Source organism: Cucumis melo, chromosome 3 (genome assembly GCF_025177605.1).
Source record: "Cucumis melo cultivar AY chromosome 3, USDA_Cmelo_AY_1.0, whole genome shotgun sequence".
NCBI lineage: Eukaryota > Viridiplantae > Streptophyta > Magnoliopsida > Cucurbitales > Cucurbitaceae > Cucumis > Cucumis melo.
Genome location: NC_066859.1, coordinates 18,848,980 through 18,872,307, shown reverse-complemented (window position 1 = coordinate 18,872,307; position 23,328 = coordinate 18,848,980). Strand labels below are relative to the sequence as shown.

At 34.5% G+C, this 23,328-nt stretch overlaps 1 protein-coding gene across 1 annotated transcript; it reads right to left on the bottom strand.

Annotated features, from left to right (window-relative positions):
• Nucleotides 1-3,805: 3,805 nt before the first annotated feature.
• Nucleotides 3,806-10,500, bottom strand: LOC103501322 (cellulose synthase A catalytic subunit 2 [UDP-forming]-like). Its single transcript, XM_008464866.3, has 14 exons — nucleotides 9,799-10,500; nucleotides 9,042-9,237; nucleotides 8,689-8,912; nucleotides 8,499-8,601; nucleotides 8,158-8,335; nucleotides 7,490-7,756; nucleotides 7,056-7,401; nucleotides 6,792-6,929; nucleotides 6,546-6,671; nucleotides 6,252-6,464; nucleotides 5,876-6,143; nucleotides 5,554-5,750; nucleotides 5,120-5,470; nucleotides 3,806-5,032 (listed from the first exon to the last, which is right to left on the bottom strand). Exons 1-14 carry the CDS (start codon nucleotides 9,877-9,879, stop codon nucleotides 4,448-4,450), a joined length of 3,273 nt encoding a protein of 1,090 aa, XP_008463088.1. The 5' UTR covers nucleotides 9,880-10,500; the 3' UTR covers nucleotides 3,806-4,447.
• Nucleotides 10,501-23,328: the final 12,828 nt, after the last annotated feature.

Here is a 23,328-nt window from a genome sequence, read left to right as displayed (position 1 = left end):
ACATGTCACCAATGACTTGATTTTTGTCCTTCGCACTAGACACTTGCATTGTTGTTGCCACTAACATAATCCCACTATTTTGAACAATTTTGTGGTCATCACGAGACTTTGTGTGGTAACAAGATATGTTAATCATATACCCCTCATACGTCATTACACCAGGAAGTGGACCATGTGCAAGCCATTGTATTATGTTCGAGACGACTTTTCCTTTGTGTAATTCACTAATCACCTATTAAAAACAACAGTCAGCCGTTGGGATTGGTAGCCAATAAGAAGAAAGCAACAAGCAATTTGATTTAGTCATTAACCTAATCTCGTATCCATGCACCGAACGATTGATTATGTTCAACTTGTAGCCATTGTTCATTTTTTGCTGTTCTTGGATTTTCTATTTTCAGATGGTTCATATGTCGTCTACAAAAGATGTCATAAATAAAAATTATGTGTTGTGAAGGGTAACTTAATGGTGGTGGTGTATAACCATAGGCATGCTTACTCTATATATGGATGTACTTCTTCGATGTTCTGTAAAATGTGAAGATGTGCTTGCTTCAATTATTGTATATGGGGCTGGACATATGTTCCGGCTGACAACGGTCTATCGCTTTGTCTGTCTTTCCTTGAATTGAGTGACCCAAGTCCAATTAGATCTAATCCAGAAAGGAACTCTAAACTTCAACAGCCTCTTCACATATTTGTGCTTCTGCAATGCATCCTTCATATCGATTTCTATTATAAACATAACTTTTCAACACTTTCATGTATTGTTCAAATAGGTACATCCACCGTAAATATATGGTTCACAAAGTTTTACTTCTCTTACAAGGTGAACGACGAGATGAACCATAATTGTGAAAACAAAGGTGAAAAATACTTCTCAAGATTACATAAAGTCAGAACTATATCTTCTTGCAATGCATCAAGCTCTGATACTGATAAGCTTTTAGTGTAAATCGCATTGAAGAAAAAACACAGTCTACTGATAGTGTATCTCACATTCTTCGATAGGACTGAGCGTATTGCAATTGAAAGCAATTGTTGCATTAAAATGTAACAGTCATGCGATTTAAGGCCAATAAGTTTTAAGTCATCCAAAGAGACAAGACTTCTAATATTTGATGAATACCCTTCTGGAACTTTAATTTCAGACAAAGTCTTACAAAACCGATACTTCTCTTCTCTTGACAATAAGACAACCCGCAAAGTGATATATTCTTCTTTCCATGCATCAAAACACCAAACCCCATCTTCCCACAAAATTTTTAGGTCATCAGTTAAGGGTGCTAAGTAGGTGTTGATATCGCATCCTGGTTGCTTCAGACCGAATATTAACATTGTCAACATCAAATGCTTCCTTTTTATACACAACCATGATGGAAGGTTGTATATTGTAGTAATAACTTACTAACAACTATAGTTCGTCGATAAATCCTCAAATGGGTTAATTCCATCAGTAGACAAACCTAAACGGAGATTTCTTGGTTATGACCCAAAGGTTGGCCACATGTGATCTATCAACCTCTATAATAAAGTGTCAATCGGGTGTCTCATAATATCATTGATTTTTCTATCGATCACATGCCAACACAAGTTTTTAGCATTCTCAAAGTTCTTAAACATTTTTATAAATCTTGCAACCATTTGAAAATACCACATCTACTTGGCAGCCACTCCAATTTTTTCACTTGTTGAGTTTTTAGTGATCTTCCACCTTGAAAAACCACACTTAGGTCATTTGGTCATGTTTGCATACTTTTTTCTATACAAACAACAATCATTAGGACATGCATCAATTTTCTGGTAACTCATGTCACACCCCCTCCTGGACTACCTGCTAGCTTAGACCGAAAGATGGTGTGAAGTCGACGGACAACGCTTTTTTTTACCTGTTTTTGTTATATAGTTCTTATTTTAAATTTCTTTCTCTCTCTCCACTAAATATCTTCTCCAAAATAAACATTCTTTCCTAATTATATTACCCACACAATATAATTATTTTAACTTCGATTAACAATTAATTATACAATCGATATAATTAATCTTCACTAGTTTAACCCACCAAACCAAAAGTAAATTCCAACTTAAAAACAATTAGATATTTTTCAAATATCCAATAGAATCAAATCTCCATAAGGTAAAATACTTCAACATTTAAATAACACCCAAAATCTCAAAATTATACTTAAAATAGTAAAATTAAATTCCTCAAATTTTGGGACGTTACAGTCCAATATTTTCATAATTTTTAGATTTGCTATTGAATATTGCGGACAATTCGTACTTCTCTTTCTTCTTCTTTTTTGTGATTTATTCAGCTTCTTTTCCAGATTTCTTCATCTTCTCTTCCAAATTTTCTTTCTTATGCTTTTAAATGATTTATTCTTCTATTTAACTCTCATATCTTCACCACTTTTTATGAGATTCTTTGAAGCTACCTCATCCTCATATTCAAGAATATCAAGATCGTTTAAATATCATTTTAACTTGATCCAAACGATGATTTACCATGGTCAACACAATCGTTTAAATTTAAAGTCATTTTCTCATCGTTTAAAAAGAACTACATAATTGTGTTGATATGAACTAAACGATTGTATATCAATATCTAAATGATCTTATACCCAAGATCGTGTACCAAGATCATTAGATTTGGTACAAGATCGTTTAGATTTGGTACAAAATCGTTTAGCTATTAATACGTGATCCTATATCATGATCGTTTAGAAAAAACTACTAACGCGTGTGTAATCAATTAATCGCGTGTTAACTGAGACATTTTTTGTATTTCTCATTGTGGGTCTATGGGCTTTTCTGTTTTTAGAATCGTTCTATACAATCGTTCTATACGGTGTAAAATTGTTCTATACGATTGTTTAGAATTGTTCCATTTTTTGTATTTCTCATTGTGGGTCGATAAAGCCTATTCCACTTCGACGTTCTCTCCCTCTTCAATGGGCAATGATAACTCTTTTCAAACACCTGCAAACATATCTAATGTCAGTGATCGGTGTTCTCTCCCTCTTTAGTGGGCAATGATAACTCTTTTCACACCTGCAAATATATCTAAGGCCCACACTGACACCTACATCCATCTCTCGTCTTTTCAGGCTATTGTATTTTAACTCTAATGGCAGTAGCGAACATGGAGGCCATATAAACATCAAACATCTACTAAAAAGGATGAACATCCAAATGAGACTCAATGGATCTATTGATCAAATGAATCAACAACTCCCAAAATACGAAGGGTAGTAATAAAAGTTTACTAAAGTTTACTGCTCATTGAGTCACAAACAACCCCTCCACAACAGCTCTTGCTTCCGCACAAATAGGCAACAAATGAATCTCTTAAAAGTCAAAAGAGATGGTCCTCAAAGAATACTTCCATAACTAATAATCTCCCGCCGCCAGAGGACCCTTCCTTCAATCCCCAATAGACATAACGTCCAACAACTTTTAATCCATCATGAAGTAGCATAAACAGAATCGAAAAGGGCACAAACAATCAACAATCCAATCACATCATAACAAAATCCTGATGGATAGATTTATCACGACCTTCCCTAATACTCGACAAGGACACAAAGAGGTAAAACTCATCCCCTGGCCAACTAAAAAAGTTCTTCCACCCAAACCCGACTACCAGATCTTTGGAAATCAAACTGGTTCTAAGCTAGAAAGAAAGTTTCCCAAATCATATCTAAAAGTATGGTTTAGACTTTAAAGTTAAAAAGGAAAACAAGCAATTATCTTCAACATCTCTGATTACATAAAAAAGATATATATACTAATAAAATAGAGATGGTCTAGAAGGGATGCAAGGAAGCCCTCCATTATTGCATTAAGATGACAACTATAATTATTGTGATTACAACAAGGCAGAATTTCATAGTTTAAAATTGAAACCATAAATTAAAAAGAAGAAGAAGAAGAAAACTGAACCCTGATTGGGTGAAGAGAGATTTACAAACAACAAATAAGGATACAACAACAATAATCTTAATCTTGACAAAACCACCTAAGGGAATGGGAAATCCCTTTGTTGAGAAGGGATAAATTTATGAAGAATCAAACTAACACCCACCTCCTTTCTTTATGTTTATGTGCTCTTGGATTTCAGACACAAAATATAAATTACAGTCCCTTCCACAAAATAAAAAACCATGTATAGAAGAAGAAAAAAAGAATCAATAACAAAGTTTGCAGAGAGAACAAATATTTTGATGATGTGTGATATGCAAATTCCTCCATATCTACAATCCAGGACAAGTAGCCTTTTGCAACTCATCTTTCTTTTGACTCATGCTTTGCATTCTCGGGTGGAGTACCGTTACCGTATTCTATTCAATGCATGTTCAAGACTAGTGAGTCCCCACGCTCAATCGTACAAATTAGAAACACAACTCCTACCCGTAATCCTTCATGTCGTGTATATTTCGGCATCTTAGTCGTCACAATTTAACCCGCAAACTTCCAACACAATGCCACCCTTATCGAGGAAGGGGTTGATTCGGACCCATAAAAGCGACAAAATAGATGATAGAAGGATTGACCACACAATGATAATAGTTGGTACCTTGTCTTGCTTCCCCATCAAACCCTTGAGGAATGGATACAGATGGACAATCACCCAGAATGCAAAGAACAGCTTACCAATGAGCGGACCCCATGAGTCGTAGCCATTGTTGATGGCATCTGAAATTCCGACAACCACTCCGATAATGTTTATGATCAATAAGGTCAAGGGAGGGACCAACAATGATGTCCATTTGAAGAGGTAAAGCTCGGCAAACTCCCCATCGTCTCCTCCTTTGGATGTGACAGTGAAATTTGTGTTAACACCAGCCAACACCTTTAGCAGACCCTGGAAAAGTGCAAAAAGATGAGACGAAGCACCACCAATAACCCAGAACTGCTCGTTTCTCCACCAATCATGGATCCCGACACCTCCCCACTGCATTTCTAGGATACCCGTTGCTGCTATAGAGATGAAAAGTGCCATGAAAATAATACTGGCATAGTTGCTTAGCTGCATATCAAACAAAGAACGTCACTCAGATGGACAAACCCAACAAAAGGAAAACCTAACCCTATCCAAAGTCAGTATTGTAGTTACCTCGGGTACAATAAACTGCCCTGTAAGCAGGCAGACGGCTGGGAGTGTACAATAAGCGATGAGTGGAACTGACGTCAATGGATACACAACGGAGTTTATGTATGAGAAACGCTCAAGCCACTTCAAACCACATCCATAGCCGTACCATATTGGACAATGCCTACTCAACAGAATTTCAACCGACCCAAGAGCCCAACGAAGAACTTGGTGTAGACGATCAGACAAGTTAATAGGAGCTGAACCCTTGAATGCTGCCCTTTTAGGAATGCAATAAACTGATCTCCATCCATGGCAATGCATCTTGAAACCTGTTAAAATATCCTCTGTAACAGACCCATAAATCCACCCAACCTGCAACGATACAGGAAATAAAAATATTAGAGACATGTTCAAAAAACTGACACTTCCAAACTTTGGGAGAGTGTACTTCATACCTCTTTACCCCACTCGGATTTATCTTCATAACCGCAACTGATTACATGTATGGCTTCTTTCAACAATGAAGCAGAAGTCCCTCCTCCTGGCACACCACCATCTTCCATGAGTGTGGAAGCAATGAATGCTGGTGATTGCCCAAACTTCTTCTCAAACTTAACTTGGGGCATCAGAGATGATTTTTCATTATCTATTCCTACATTTGAACCATAATGTAGTTAAGTGAGCATAGATTTTAACTAATCAACCAATATTCTGAAATGTGTTCCTCTTCAAGTTTTGCACATTTTGTTAATTGGTATTTTTTAAAACTGTTCATACCTTCGATTCCTTCTTCAATATTTTCAAGTGCGTGAATCTGTTTCGAAGTATCTTTGGTCTTTAATTTCTTTTTATCACTGGTCTTTGTTTTAGTCTTCTTTCTAGTTCCACAGCAACAGCAGCACCATTTTGGAAGACAGTTGCATGTCCTTCTTGGTGCTTTCTTCTTAGCAGGGGCATCATACCCATAAAGAGCTTGCCTCCTAAAGACACATCCTGTTCCAACGTATATTGGCCCTTGAATACCATCCAATCCTTTCATGTTGATCTGAAATAGTGTTCATAAAGAGAACTTAGCATTTCCTTGGTTGTTGTGATGAGGTAAATGTGTCTTCATATGAATATTTGAGTCCAGGTATATGGAATGTTTACTTACATCAAAGAATACAACATTTCGATTTGAGTATCGATCATGCCTATCAATCCCATCAAATCTTTGTGGAAACTGCACATAGCATATTCTTTTTCCCGAAATTGGGTCCATCATGAAGCACATTGCTTCTCTAAGAGCCTTGCTGTTGTTGATGTAGTGATCACAATCGACATTCAAAATGTATGGAGCATTTGAGATAATTGCCGAGACACGCACCTTGAGAAATCAAATGATATATATTAGTCAATGGTGAACTGAATTGTATGTCTGTGTATAAATAGACAGAGAGAGAGATACCAAAGAATTCATGGCACCGGCTTTCTTGTGGTGATCAAATCCTGGCCTCTTCTCACGAGATACATACACTAGACGAGGTAATTCATTTCCCTCCAAGTCACGAACACCATTTTGACCGAGGAATACCTGCAGAAGATTATTAATAAAGAAAAAACTTGTAAAATAATGAACCAAATAGCACATAATGGCCAGTGGAAAAGGTATTGGATATTCTGAAAGAGACTGCATCAAGAAACATCCACTCACCTGAATCATTCCAGGATGATCCCGAACATTGTTCCCGGGCCATGGAGTTCCATCCTGCATTGTCCACCCATCTTCAGGAACTTTCTGAGCCATAGCAACAAGCCCATTGATACGAACTTTAAATTCTTCATAGTCTCTCTGCAAAAGGCCACACCAACTCAGATACAGAAATTACTTCCATATACAGTAAAAGTTCATCATTCACTCATTTGAACAATCATAATACTACTTTAAAGAAAAGCAAAACAGGTTCAATTTTCAAACCTTCATTGCACGTCGTTCTCTAACAAATGTTGGATCAACTTTGTCTTTCAAATAGTCGACCTTCTGGGCAAAATACCATTCTGGGGCCCGAGGTTCAATATTGAACTTCTTGCAGAAAGGAACCCACTTTCTTGCAAACTCAGAAGTTTCCGAAAGGGCTTCAAAAGTAAGCATGGCAGCACCATCATCAGAAACATAGCACGAAACCTTGTCTACAGGATAATCGACAGCAAGAATAGACAGGACAGTGTTTGCTGTGATGAGAGGAGGCTCCTTCATTGGATCCACTGTACTGACATAAACGTCTATCGAAGCCAATTCCGATGGCTTGCCATCTTTTTCGTACCTGAAACAAAATATAACAAATGAAAACCTGAGTATGAGAGAGAAGGACCGGGAAATCCGTATGGAACAAAATGAGGAGGAGGTTGTACCTTAACGATAACCGATCAAGGTAAGTTTCTCGAACAATGGGGCACCATTTTGGGAACTGATCCAATATCCATGATGCAGCAAACCATATCTCACAGATTACTGATGTTAACCACAGCCCATAAGCCTCATGGACAGGATGAAGAATACGATAGTGGAAAAAGAGGCAAAGGATGACAATACGAAGTACAATTATCATTCTGTATGGGTTTATCTTGCTTGAGGGGATAGGCAGTTTTCTGGAGAGTGGTTGTCTCCCTTCATCCATCCTACAGAACAATATTAACAAAAACATAAGCTAAAGAAGAAACTAGCAGTTTCTAAATCGAACTATATCCATGACACTAAGCCTTATGTAGTAGCTATAGATCCTAATTCTGAACCTGCATAATGGCAGTTTAGCAATGACAAAAAGAAATTATGAGGTTAAAGAAGATAAATTAGACTATTGTCCTCATGGAAAACTCAAGCATCTAGTGAATATATTGACAAAGTACACCAATAAATGGACAATTCCATATTAAAGACCGTAAAGAAATCCAAAATCAAAGATGCTAAAATGGAACAAGCAACGATGGTGATCAGAAAATACCACCACGACCAAAAGAAATATACTTCAGCAGATAAACAAAGCATCTTAAAATATAAAGAGTATAAAGAAGGGACGTACATAGGCAAATCTGTATCATCGAGCTCATCGTCACCTTTCCCACCGCCACCCTCATGCTTAATTACTTGAAGTCTTTCATTTTGTTTCTTCCGCCAGTCTTCCATTCTTTCCTTCCATGCAACAGTTCCATATCCATACACAGCTAAATCCTTTTTCGGATCCATTGGCCTTGGATTAGCTGCTAGCATCAACATTTAAAATATCAGTCACTAGACAGTAAACATAAAAATAACCTAGATGCAACAATAATGCATGCCAGATGAGGATCCAAAGACTTTAAGAACATTCATTCCTAACAGACTTACGAAAATTCAATGTGAACAAGAATTCAGTGTGCTTACCAGACATGGAAGAATCAGTGAATGGCACCGGATGGACCTTTTTCCCACGGCTAATAAAAGGAGGAATAATTAGAGCATGCTTATCGGAGGAAATTCCAGCATCCTTCAGATCAAATAGCAATCGAATATTAAGCAAATTTAGAGATGACGAAAATGGTTGATGGTATAACTGTAAGGAGAAGATATTCACCTCTTGCCCATAGGTGAGGAGAGGTATATCAGTCGGGACAGAAGAAGAGTCCAGGTCGGAAGCCATATTTCCAGAACCATTAGCATGAGAACCACGCCCAACGGCAAGGTGAGGATAGAGCATTGCCTCAGATGCACTGTTAGGATCCTTGTTTGCAATGTCAAATTCATTCTCAAGATCATCAATATCATCTTCTTCTTCATCGCCTTCAACCCGAGGACTACCTGCAATTGAATCAATACATTATTTGTAAGTCAAAGAACGAATTATCATCAATGAACCTAAACTTTCTTCTTATGGAAGTTCTGAAATGTAAAGACAGTACGCTCAAGAATATTCATTCAATTATTCACCTTTGAGACGCTTGTATCTGGTTTTGCACTGAGGACAAGCTTGATTGCCCTCTCTTCTTTCATACTCATAGCAAGGTCTACAAACTGGAAAGGCGCATTCATTACAGGCAACAAATGGCTCTCCATCTACGGTGATTTCTATCTCATCCCCACAGATCTGGCAAATTTGCCCACTCAGCTCTTTCACAGATGTCACCTGCAACTCAAAACAATTAAAATAGTTTTAGAAAAGAAAGAAAGAGAGTAAGAGCTTATTAAGAATCAAAATAGAAAATAAGAACTTCATGAATCCAATGCATTGACTAGCTCTGAAATCTAGAAAGTGAACGGGTAAAAGTAACGCCAAGATCTGGTCTATGCAGCTGGATTTCCCAAGAAACTAGAGACCAAATAAAGAGAAACATCTGTACCAAAAAACTGAAACTCCAGATGATAAAGAACAACAGAGAAAAAATTTCATCACCCACAATATGCAATTGAAGCTTCAAGATCGCTACTGGGATTATGAAGAAGATGTGGGACAACAAATTGCAAACATGGCAAGAAAAATCAGCTAACGATCCAGTTTTGTGAGGCAACCATGCAATATGAAGTCAAATAGAAGAAATGGGCATGAATCAAAAGCTAGAATTGGGGTAAGAAAGAGGATTTCAAAGGCAAAGAAGCAAGAAACATCAGAACATGGGTAAAAGAAGTCAGCATTCTAAGTAATAAGGCAAAGATAACAATAACAAAAAACTCAAAGAGCACGACTTACTCTTGCAACCTCATCGGCATTGATGAGAACAAACTCATTTCTGTTGTGAGAACCAGCAATGAGTCGACCTTTGGTATCCATTAGAGTGAGAATCAAAAGAGAAACAACCAAAGAACTCAGAATCTAAAAGAAACCAAGCTCAGAAAAGCAGCCCTTCAAGCTCTCTCATCACTCTCAAAAACAAAAGCCCCTTCCTTCCTTCTCTGAAACTCTCACTTTGGTCTTAGGTGCCTGGCTTTAAGTCTAGCCCACTTTCTCAGGCACCCATTTCCATTTCCATCCAAAAAACAGCACAAAAACTAGACTATACTTCTTCAACGAATAAAAAACTGGTCTATATGAGAGAAGGAGAGAGAGACGGAGTGGTGGGTTTAGATATAAAAGAAATCAAGAGAATAAGAAATTTCAAATTTTTTTAAGAGAAAAATAGAAAATCCCCAAAATTAATTAATAAAAAAAAGAAAAAAAAAAGTAAAGAAATTGTATATGTGTGTGCAATGAATGATTCTTTTCTTGTGAGACCCAGTTTCGTCCCAGCTGGAGTCTGTGCATTACATGGTGGATTCTCGATCTGTGACCAACACAAGAATTTTACAGAGAGAGAGAAAAAAAACCCAAAAGAGCAATTGAGAGATTTACAGAGAGAATCTAATTGGGGTTCTTAAAAAGCACAAACTGAACGCGTAAATCACAAGAAGACGACGATAGACAACAAAACACAAACCCATCAATCAAAATTTTAACTTAAAAAAAAGTTTTTAACTAATAATCAGTGACAAGTGGTGAGCAGGGTGGGACCCAGAATGACCGTCACGATCGCCGGTGCCGTCGTGGGTTTTAGCTGTTCCGACGGAAAACAGTAGGGATATGGGGGTAAAAAGTAAAAGAAAAAATAAAGAGATTGGGGGAAAAAATAGTTTGTGACGAGATATAGATGATTGAGAGAGTGGAGAGACAGGGAGGGTAGGGCAGGTGACACGTGGGGCACGTGCGACGAGTCTACCGACGGTCGTGCGATATATCGCGATATTTTGAAACTTATAAACCGGCTGGATTTAATGTAATAGATGGGATTGTCCCTACTGTTTGCCACTTTCTTCCCCATTTACCTAAATGCCCCTCCCGTTCTTTTTAACGTTTATATTTTTATTTTTTTTTTTAATTTTCTTTTGTCGGTCGGCTCCTCTTTTCTCACTTTTGGTTTTGGTTGGCATTGTTTTTTCTTTTTAAAATAATAAAATCATACTTGGAAATTATTGTTCATATTTATGTATATGAATTAGGATCTCTTTGATTAGCTCATTATTAACCATTTTATATTACACAACACCTTTAATTCTTCTTTTCTTTTCTTTTCTTTTTTACTCACACTCTTTTAATATTCTATTAGTTGACAAGAATTTTAATTCATTTTAAGATTTTGATATGTTTATTTATTTGTTTAGTACAAGAGATTAGAGCAGGTACATTTTGTTCACTAACAGCATATTTATATTGTAAATGTATGCTATGCTAGTTAAATTCAGTTTTAGGGCTTTACTAATGAAGGAACTGGAAATGAATGGAAGGGAGAAAAGAGAAAAGTAATATTTAGATTTTATTTTTGTGTTCGGCATTGAGTGCAGGGAGGGGGAAAGAAATACAACGTAACATTTATGTATGGTTGGTATTTGTCTTCCGATGAAAGAAAAAAATAAATACTTCCCCACGTTAAAAGACTTGGTGTGTGTGTGTGTGTGTGTGTGTCCACCTCCCTTTAACCTATACTAATTCTATCCATCTCTACTATTCATTCTAATTCCATAAATTTCAGATTACAAGTTTGAATCTTTGTATTGTACCCAATTATTCAAATATTAACCACCTATACATTTAAATCATATTTGTCATTCTAATTTTTCTTTTAACAAGTTCAATAATTCAGCTTTAAAATGGAATAGAAGGTCTCCCTGTTCCCTACAAATATTGTGGTGATTTTTATTCAACATTTTAATACCAATAATTGAGGTCATGTTTATCGATTCATAATGAAAATTGGTGTAATCCTAATTAAATTTTATTAAAAGATCCATCATAATGGATTGCGATCGCAAATGTAATTGAGTTGTGTTTGATTGCATTCACCTAAAACTGTGATTTTTTGTCAACTTTACGGTTACTGTTATGATTTTGAATATATTTTGGGTGTTAGTCCAAACCATAAGAATAACAGTCTAAAAGTGTAATAACCATAATCCAAACCCAAACGATAAAAGATAATAAAGGTAAAACATAAAATTTTTTGACGCAATCAGATTGATCACCACGCCCTCCACACATCAATTGGATTGAGGCTTTTGTTTATGGATTTAGACTTGGGCCTCATATGTTAGTGCAGACGTAGAACATAGCCAGGGAAACATGATTGATTTACGTTACATTTGGGTAAATACAGCCAAAATTTGTAATAAAGAAGTAAAATATAATATGAAGATGTATATTGTTTTATATGTAAGAGGTTGAAATTTGCATGGTTATGGATTAGAAAAATTGATAAGAATTATATTTTATTAATAATAAAGATGTGGTATGAAATTGAAAAGAGTATATTGATATAGATGAAAGTAGAGAGTAACATTTTTGTATAAAGGATTACACATAAGGATAAGGATAAGGATAAGTAGTGTAATTAAAAATGAGCTCCAAAGGAAAGAAAAAGGGGAATTTTGAAAAGTCAAAATGTGTGTGTTGGTTGGTTCCTCAATTCTAATGTATTTTCTTCTTGGATTTTTTCAAGTATAAAGCTTTTTATTTTACACTTCCTGATCACAATTATTATTTAAATTAATCCCCCAAAACCCAGCTTTAATTAAGTCTTTATATTCTTTTAAGCATATGTAATTAATTCTAATTTGCTTTTGTTGGGAATGGTTCGTTTCGTCCGAAATTTATCATTTTTCATGGTTGACCTTCTCAAACTAACACCACTTTTATCATTCATTTTTCTTTACTTTACCCAATTAAATTTTTGTTTTTGATAAAATCAATGTTATTACCACATATATAGCATTCTTACATATGTGGATAATTTATTAAAACTTTATATATATCATATCATGTTTGAGTTAGAGATTCATCAACTTTCAATTTAAAAATTATCAAATAATTGAATTTCATATATTATAGTTTTCAACACATTCGATTTTGTGTTTACAATTCTAGGTCAATGTCCTATTAGATGAAGTTTAAACTTTGTACGTAAAGTTGAAAGTTCAATTATTTAATTAGATACAACGTAAAGAACTTAGTGTGTTTTGTAAAGGGACCCACTAACTCTTTAACCCACCAACTCTTTAGGTCAAATAAGGGTCGAATTTCACATTTCCTACTTCCCATATTTCTAACTCTCTAAGTGTACATCCCAGACACACCATTAAAACTTAGGAGTATTTTGATACATATTTAAAATTTTAGTAACCCTAAAACTTATATGAAGTTAACCTATATCATCACATCATTTTCTAAGAAAAAAGTTTTTCTATCACAAATGGGAAGAAAGAATTGAACCTCTAATTACGTGATCGATAGTAAATTATATATGTTGGTTGAGTTATGTCTGTATTAGTCTAACATCTTTTAAAAAAGAAATAGAAATTCTATCATTCAAGCCTACAACTTGTAAGGATAGAAAGAAAGAGATATAAGTTTTAAAAGATATAAGTTAAGTAGGAAGATATATATATATATAGTTCCAAAATTTTGGTACATAAGTTTAGGGTGAGTATTTTGAAACCTTATTTTGAAATAATGATTGTTGAGTGGAAAAATGTACCACAGAATATAAAACAACATCCCATATACATGCTTAAGCTTTATTTAAATTTATATTTTCTTCTTAATTAGGTTGTTTTCATACTCTAAGCTTAATATTTCTGTATTTGGAAACACTAAAAAGTTCTGCAAAGTCTTAATTCTTTTTTTTTTAAATTTTTACTCTCTCTTAAAATAAAATTGTAACAAATCCAACTCAGTTTTAATAATTATTGCATAAAGTGAGACTTTTATTAGACAATAAACATGACTTTTCACAATGATAAACATATAATTAATTGTGGGCAACTTTTTAAATAATTTTGTATTTTCATTACCACCATCATCGATGGGAATTAATATGGCATAAACATAATTTATAATCATTGATTCAATAAGGGATTGTTAAAAAAGAAAAGAAAAGAACATTATTCATTTTCCATGAAAGAAAAAGTAACTGGAAATTCTACTCATCAATGACGATTTTAACTGCTTCAATTTTTTCACTCTACAAAAATATGCTTTTGTTATTGACTTTGTAACTCTCTCTTCTTCTTCTTTTCTAATTACTATCATTATTGTTGTTGTTATTATTATTATTATTTTTTTTTTGGTATTATATTATTGGATGTTTTATTAGGTAAATTATAGGGTATAGGTGTGGCTAAAAATAACTGTAACATCTCATCAATATGATACAAAATAAATAAATCAATATTTTAGCTGGATCAAAATTGCTACAACGATTACCTTATAATTAAAAAAAAAAACACATTTTATATATATATATATATATATATATATATATATATATTTTTAAAAATATAACAAACCAACAAAATTTCTACCGACTTTGTGAGCTTTTTGATTTTGTTACACAGACAGTAAATATTTTTGTGTTTTGTTATATATATGAAAATTAAACTTTTCATATTTGTATTTGGTAGCATAACTTACAAATTAAATAATAAAACTATTGAAAATATGCAAAATTGAATTAAAGCACATGGGGGTCATAAAGTAGAAAGAATTTCCTTCGCATCTAAATCTAACCCTACATGTTCACAAAGGTTTCTTGTAATTAATCTTTCCATTTCTTTTTGTTTGTTCCCTTAGAATGTTGACTCTCCCAATAACAATTTCATATGCTTCAAACTGTCACTCTTCCTATAATTTAATTACAATTTAGTTGGATCCTAATATTTAAGAAAATCAAAAGGTATATATTTCTAAAGTTAAATTTCCTTTTTCTTTTTTTTTTTTTCCTGAAAAATTTTCAGTTTATGTCCCCACTTTACACCAAAACTAAAATTAAAGAAAATTTTGGAATACAAAGATTATAATGATATCTTAAAATCAAACTACTTCTACTCCTCAAATAATTAATCAATATTTGAGTTTTAATCTGACTTTTTCTTTCTATATTTTACTCAAATACTTATTTTCATACCCAAAGTTGAAGGTTTAAAATACTTTTATCATTTACTTTAAATATTGGGTAATTGTTCTAAATGATAAAGTTGTTAGATATAAATACAGTAAAAATTTTGTGTCTATCAACGATAAGTGATAATAGTTTATTAGTGTTTATCGTTATCTACTATTTATAAATAATAAAACATTTCAATTTGTAAATATCTTGATTTATTTTATTTTATTATGTTTAGAAATGATGACTCCTGGAATATATATTTATTTTTAACTAATTAGGTTGAAATTGATGATTGAAATGTTTGGTCTGTAAGACAAGACACGTATAAATAGATTTGTCTTTTTTTAAAAAAAAAAAAAGGAAAAATAACAAATCCTCAATAGGAGAGAGAGAGAATCAAATGAAAAACATATATGAGTTGTTACCTAAATTGAATATATTTGATCAATCAAAATAGTCAAAAATTTTGCTGTCCCATTAGTTGATGAATTATGAATCATTTACTATTAAAAAGAAAGAAAGAAAGAAAGAAAAAAGGAAAAAGAAAAAAGAAAAAAGAAGAAAAAAAAGAAAAAGGAAAGCACAGAAAAGAATAAGTAAACTTGGTTCAATCATTCACAAGATTCTAGTTTTCTTTTTTCTACAAAATTAATTGTAACGGGAAAAGAGATTGATCAACTAATTTAATTTTTAAAAACATTAAATTATAAAATAGTTAAAAGTATTAAGAGTATACTCTCATCTACTTCACAACAAAACTTATTATTTTATTCATTTGAAAAACAATAATATTTTAATATGACCCATAAATACACATTTGGATTAAAATCTGAACATGATCCACATAATTTGGAAACTCATTTGTAAATATAATTTCCGAAAATAGCTACATATTAATGCAAAGCAATTTTAGGTTGGGCTCAAATAAAAGAAAAGCAACGTATAAATTAGAAGAAGAAGAAGAAAGAAGAATATGAAAAAGAAAAAGAAAAAAGGAAAAATATTGCATGTGAATTGAAGAGATATTTTAGTTTTAGAAATTATTGAATAAGAAGTAGATGAGTTGCTCACATGGTGAATAGTATATATATATATATATATATATATATATATATATATATATAATTTTGAAAGAGGGAAAGGGGACAAAGACAATTCCCCAAATAAATAATATCAAGGGCAAGTGGGTCAAATAGGATGGCTTTCATTGTTATGCCCTCTAAAATTTAATTTATTTCCTCCCTATTTATAATATTCATTTTTTCTTTTTCTTTCTATTTTAAACAAATCATTGGATTCTTATATTGTAATGGATGGAAATGTAATTTTAATTGTAAAGAAAGATGTAGAGCTCAACTCAAAGGTTTAATTTGTATGATATCTAACTTTGCTTATCTGTACCCACTATTTTGCTAAAGTTGGTGTGTGCATTTGATATCATTTCTGAAAGAAAATGAAGGGAAAAAAAAAAAAAAAAAAAGCCTATGAATTTAGTGATTATACATAACTACTTTTAAATTTCTAAAACAATCTTTCACTTTCTCTTTTTAATAAAATTTAAAATTAAGGTTGAAATATCCTATTTTAGAGTTGCCTCAATTTTAATTCTCATACTTTTTTTTATTTGTTCAATTTTAGTCTTTTTAAATCAATTTTTAAGGTTCGTTTGGAAAATTTATAGAACTAGTGTTTTTCGATAAACTCATTTTTATTTAAACTCTTTTAATCAAATTTGTTTTAAATACACCCTAAAATGTATTTTGATGATAGTTAAATGGTTTTTTTTTTTTAATGACTTATTTTCTTAAATTAAACCATCGAGAATGTATTCCAAAACAAACCATTTGGAAGTAATTAACCAAAAATCTTCAAATATGTTTCCTTTAAAAAATATTTGTAATTTATAATCCCTCTTTTAAACACAAAATATTTACAATTATTTAAAACACTTATATGGAAAAATGTACGATATGCAATTATTTAATTAGAAAAAGACGCTAAATTAATATCATTCTAATCTATAAGTAATCTCAAATCCATGTTTAAATTGAAGACTTTGGACTCGATTCGTAATCCTTAATTACATTTATTTTTAACCATTTTTAATCCATCCCTTTTATCCAATGGTTTTATGCTTCACGATCTCACCTTAATCCTGATTACATTCTAGTCTCCCAAAAATGTCCTAAGACTAAAGACTTTATCCCTAAAACCCATAAAACATCATTAGTTCTTTAGGCACACTTAACTTAGATTATCTCTACTAGCACGTTTTTGTCCTCATTCACATGCATCAAAGGAAAAAATTTTAAAAGGTCATCAAACATAGAATCATTGGAAGCTAAAAATGCTTAATTTAGATTATAGAGTTCTTCAACATACTTTGTCCTCGCTCGTATACTTTATAGGAAGTTTCTCAAGAGGTTGTCTAACATAAAATTACTTAAAACTAAGGAAACTTAACTTTCTGATTCTGTAGTCGGGTCACTATAAAGAAAGGTGCACCTTGTTGGTAGAAGCTGTAGTTATCAATTTTGTTAAGCCTTTCTTAATCATACTTTCATTTCTTCAAAACTCCTTTCATTAGGATGTGATCTCTATTCATCAATTTACCCCTTCTGAACTTGGATGTTACAAGAGAAATTGCCTCTCTCAACAAAATGTGATTAGCAACATCATTTTGCAACTTTGTCTAATGTGGCTGTTAGAATTAGTAGGGTTTTACTCTTAGAGTATTTTTGGAAAGAATAATATAGAAGATTTTATTTCCTAAATATTTCCTAAATTTTTTCCTTTCTTACTCCTATTGTATTCTATTTATTCTTTCCCTTTGTACCTATTGTATTCGTTCATAAGAAAAATAATAAAAACTAAAGTATTGTAGTTTTTCTCCCTGTTCTCGGGTTTTCACGTAAGCCTCATGTTGGTGTTAATTGCTTTCAATATGGTATCAGAGCAAGGCAATAACGAAACCCTAGAAACTAACCTAGGAGAAACCCAAATCGAAACTGAACTCGTCACTGCCGTCGCCGTCGTGGATGCTGTCGTCGTCGCCGCCATGGAGAAATTGCTCCAAAACCTACAGAAACCGTCGATCTACCCAATGAGAGTGGTCTCGCAGTCGTATGCATTGTCGTCTGACAAGAAACTGCCTCACAAGTCACTCCTGTCCGGCGCGTAGGCCCACGTACTAACGTCTTTTCACCTCACCGCCCAACCCATTCCCCTCTACACGTCATTAGATGTCCAATTGTCCATTCTCACACGCCACTTATGAAATCCAGACAGCAATCCTCAATTGTAAATCTGTTAAATCTGTATAGTAAGCATCCGCTGTATGTTGACTCTTTATAGCAACCGTTGTTTCTGGTAACGGGATTGATCAACCCCAGAATAGATTGGACATTGAAGCGGACAAATCTTCGATGCATTCCAAACCAATCGACTTGCCGATGTATTCCAAGAACCCGGTAACTTCGTTCCCTAATTTACCGTCAAATTATATAACTTGCTCTTTGAGTTCGTCTATAGGAAATTTTTCAAGTGAAAAATTAAATGGACAAAATTATTTCTCTTGGTCCCAATTAATAAAGATGTTTCTCGAAGGTCGCAACCAGTTCGGCTTCTTAACTAGAGAGAATGTACGTCCTTCACCAGAGACACCTTGGAACAACTCAGGAAAGGGGAGGACTCACTTATTTGGTCCATGCTGATTAATAGTATGGAACCACATATCAGTAAGCCTCTACTATGCAGCCACAACAAAAGATTTGTGAGATACAACTCATACCCTTTACTCGAAACGACAGAATGCCTCTCGGTTGTATACACTGAAAAAACAAGTTCATAATTGCAAACAAAGGACCTTCAACATGACTACCTATTTTAACAAGCTCTCTCTCCTCTGACAAGAGATGGATTTGTGCACAGAGACAGTTTGGGACACACCAAATGACGGTACACAATATGCTAAACTTGAAGAGGCTGACCGTGTTTATGACTTTCTTGCAAGATCCCAAATTTTATATTGTTTGTGGTCGTATACTCGGACAAATACATCTTCCCTCCTTAATGGAAGTATGTTTTGAAGTTTGCTTGGAAGAGGATCGCACTAATGTCATGGGTGTACTGACCACCCCTATCATTGACTTCACTGCCTTTAGCGCTCGGTCCTCAAATCATGATAGTGACAAGAATAATGGAAAGTCAATCCATGTGTGTGAGCACTACAAGAAACAATGGCACACCAAGGATTAGTGTTGGAAACTCCACGGTCGTCCCCTAAAAGGTAAGAAACGGTCCTCCAACGAGAAACAGAACTCAGGACGTGTCTACATTAGTGAGACAACCCCTGCCAGCACTTCTCAATTAACTGTTTCTATTGCAAGCCAGACCTAGACTCCGACTCTAGGTGCCATTGCTTAGTCAGGTATGTCTCAGTCCTTTGGGCTTATTCGTATTGATGGGAAAAATCCCTGGATCTTAGACTAGGGGGCTACAAATCACTTGACAGGTTCTTCGAAATACTTTATCTCGTATGCCCCGTGTGTCAGTAATGAAAAAATCTGAATAGTCAACAGCTCTCTAGCTCCGATCGCTCGTAAAGGATAAATAGTTCCCTTTGACGGTTTTGCTCTCCAAAATGTTTTGCATGTCCCTAAACTGTCTTACAACTTGTTATCTATAAGCAAGATCACTCGTGAGTTGCATTGTAAAGCTATCTTCTTACGTGAATCAGCTTATTTTCAAGACATGAGCTCGGAGAGGACGATTGGCACTGCCCGACATAGCGGAGGACTTTACATCCTTGATGATGATACCTTCTGTAGTAGTTTCTCTATGGTTAGTTTACTGTCGTCCTACTTTAGCACTTCAGAACAAGATTGCATGTTGTGGCATTTTCGACATATATGCAATATTTATTTTCCCACCTTTTTTTAAACTTGATGTCTCTTCTCTATCTTGTAATGTGTGTATCAGGGTTAAACAACACCAGGTCTCTTTTTCCACACAACTATATAAACCTACACAATCGTTTACCCTCATCCATAGTGACGTTTGGGGTCCTTCCAAGGTCACCACCTCATCGAAAAAGCGATGGTTTGTAATTTTCATCGATGACCATACCCGTCTTACCTGGGTCTACCTTGTCATAGATAAATCTGAGGTTTCATCCATTTTCCAAAACTTCTATCATACTATTGAAACACAATTCCATATAAAAATTACAATTCTTCGAAGTGATAATGGTCGGGAATTCCAAAACCATAACCTTAGTGACTTTCTAGCCTCTAAGGGGATTGTTCACCAAATCTCATGTGCCTACACTTCTCAACAAAATGGAGTGGCCGAACGAAAAAACTGTCAACTTGTGGAAGTAGCCCGTTCCCTTATGCTTTCCACTTCTCTTCCATCATACTTGTGGGGAGATGCTATTCTTACAGCCGCTCACTTAATCAATAGAATGCATTCTCGTATCCTCCACCTTCAAACTCCCTTAGATTGTCTTAAGGAGTCTAACATCTCTACTCGTCTTATTTCTGAGGTTACTCTTCGTGTGTTTGGGTGTACCGCTAATGTCCATAATTTTGGCCCTAATCAGACCAAATTTACCCCTCAAGCTCAAGCTTTATGTGTTTGTTGGGTATCCCCTTTACCAACGCGGTTATAAATGTTTTCACTCGCCATCTAGGAAATACTTTGTCACTATGGATGTTACTATCTTGAGAACCGACCCTACTTTCCCGTTAGCCATCTTCAGGGGGAGAGTGTGAGTGAAGAGTCTAACAGCACCTTTGAATTTATTGAACCTACTTTTAGTACCGCATCTGACGTTGATCCTCATCCCATAATTCTACCCACAAACCAAGTTCCCTGGAAAACATATTACAGGAGGAATCTCAGAAAGGAAGTTGGGTCCTCTACTAGTCAATCGCCAACTCCAGTCTAAGACTTCGAACCTCCTCGAGACCAAGGTATGGAAAATCCTACAGAACCTTGTACTAATAATACGATGAGTGAGAATGACAGGTCTGATGTTGCTGTTCTTGAAAATGTGGAAGAAAAGAACCGTGGTGATAATACTGGGGTTAGAATATAAATTAGTAACAATGAAGCTGAACAGGGTCATACAAGGAAACTTGATAAGTATGATCCCTCTCTTAACATTTCCATTGCTTTGAGAAAAGGTACCAGGTCCTGCACTAAACATCCCATTTGCAACTATGTTTCCTATGATAATCTCTCTTCATAGTTTAAAGAATTTACAGCAAGCCTTGACTCTACATAATACCGAAAAATATCTACACTGCTCTAGAGTGTCCTGAATGGAAAAATGATGTTATGGAAGAGATGAAGGCTTTTGAAAAGAATAGAACTTGGGAGATCTGTGCTCTACTCAAGGGATATAAAATTGTAGGATGCAAATGGGTGTTCTCTCCCAAATACAAAGCAGATGGTACACTTGATAGACACAAGGCAAGGTTAGTTGCAAAGGGATTTACTCAGACCTATGGTATTAACTATTCAGAAACTTTTTCTTCAGTTGCTAAGTTGAATACTGTTAGAGTCCTGGTATCTGTTGCTATGAACAAAGATTGGCCTCTATACCAACTAGATATTAAGAATGCTTTTTTAATAGAGACCTTGTGGAGGAAGTCTACATGAGCCTCCCGCTATGATTTGAAGCTCAATTTGGTCAGCAACTGTGTAAACTCCAAAATCTCTATATGGTCTGAAATAGTCTCCGAGAGCATGATTTGACAGATTCACTACCTTGTCAAGTCCCAAGGGTACAGTCAAGGGCACTCTGACCATACTTTATTTACAAAGGTTTCCAAGATAAGGAAGATTGTTGTCCTAATAGTTTATGTGGATGACATTGTTTTGACTGAAGATGATCAAACAGAAATCAATCAACTAAAGTAGAGAATGAGTGATGAATTTGAAATCAAGGATTTGGGAAATCTGAAATATTTCCTTGGAATGGAGGTGGCCAAATCTAAAAAAGGTATCTCCGTGTCTTAGAGAAAATACACCCTTGATTTGCTAACTGAGACAGGTATATTGGGATGTCATCCTGCTGATACTCCTATTGAATTCAATTGTAAACTAGGAAACTCATGATCAAGTTCCAGTTGATAAAGAACAATATCAGTGCCTTGTAGGTAAATTAATTTACTTATCTCATACTCGTTCTAATATTTCCTTGTTGGGAGTGTTGTCAGCTAGTTTATGCAGACTCCCTATGAGAAACATATGGAAGCTGTTAACAGAATTCTGAGATACTTGAAAAATACACCTGGTAAAGAGTTGATGTTTAGAAAAACAAATAGAAAGACCATTGAGGCATGTACTGACTCAGATTAGGCAGGATCTATTGTTGATAGAAAATCTACCTCCGATTATTGTACCTTTGTTTGGGGCAATCTTGTAACTTGGAGGAGTAAGAAGTAAAGTGTTGTGGCTAGAAGCAGTGCTGAAGCTGAATACAGAGCTATGAGTTTGAGAATATGTGAGGAAATTTGGCTTCAAAAAGTCTTATCAGATCTTCATCAGGAATGTGAGACACCATTAAAGCTTTTTTGTGATAATAAAGCCGCTATTAGTATTGCTAACAACCTAGTTCAACATGATAGAACTAAACATGTTGAGGTTGATTGGCATTTCATCAAAGAGAGACTTGACAGTGGAAGCATATGCATTCCGTACACTCCTTCGAGCCAACAAGTTGCTGATGTTCTCACCAAGGGACTCCTCAGACCACACTTCGACTTTTTTGTTAGCAAGTTGGTACTCGTTGATATTTACATCCCAACTTGAGGGGGAGTGTTAAAATTAGTAGGATTTTTCCCTTAGAGTATTTTTGGAAAGAATAATATAGAAGATTTTATTTCCTAAATCTTTTCCTAATTTTTTTTCTTTCTTACTCCTATTGTATTCTATTTATTCTCTCCATTTGTACCTATTGTATTCATTCATAAGAAAAATAATAAAAGCTAAAGTATCGAGGTTTTTCTCCCGGTTCTCGAGTTTCCACGTAAGCCTCGTGTTGGTGTTAATTGTTTTCAATAATGGCAAAAGCTTTAAACTCCACAGAACAGAGCTAAGAAGAGTGTCGTCCACTCCATTTTTTTAATGGGCGTCAAGTTCAGTTCCTCTCTATATTTAGATGACAAACTACCTCAACACAATCAGGTTTGATAACAAAGGACAACGAAATACGAGACAAAAGTGATGATAACACTTTTAGTTTCATTAAGAGCACCATGAAGAAATGACAAACAATCGTTTTATGAAACGATAAGTTT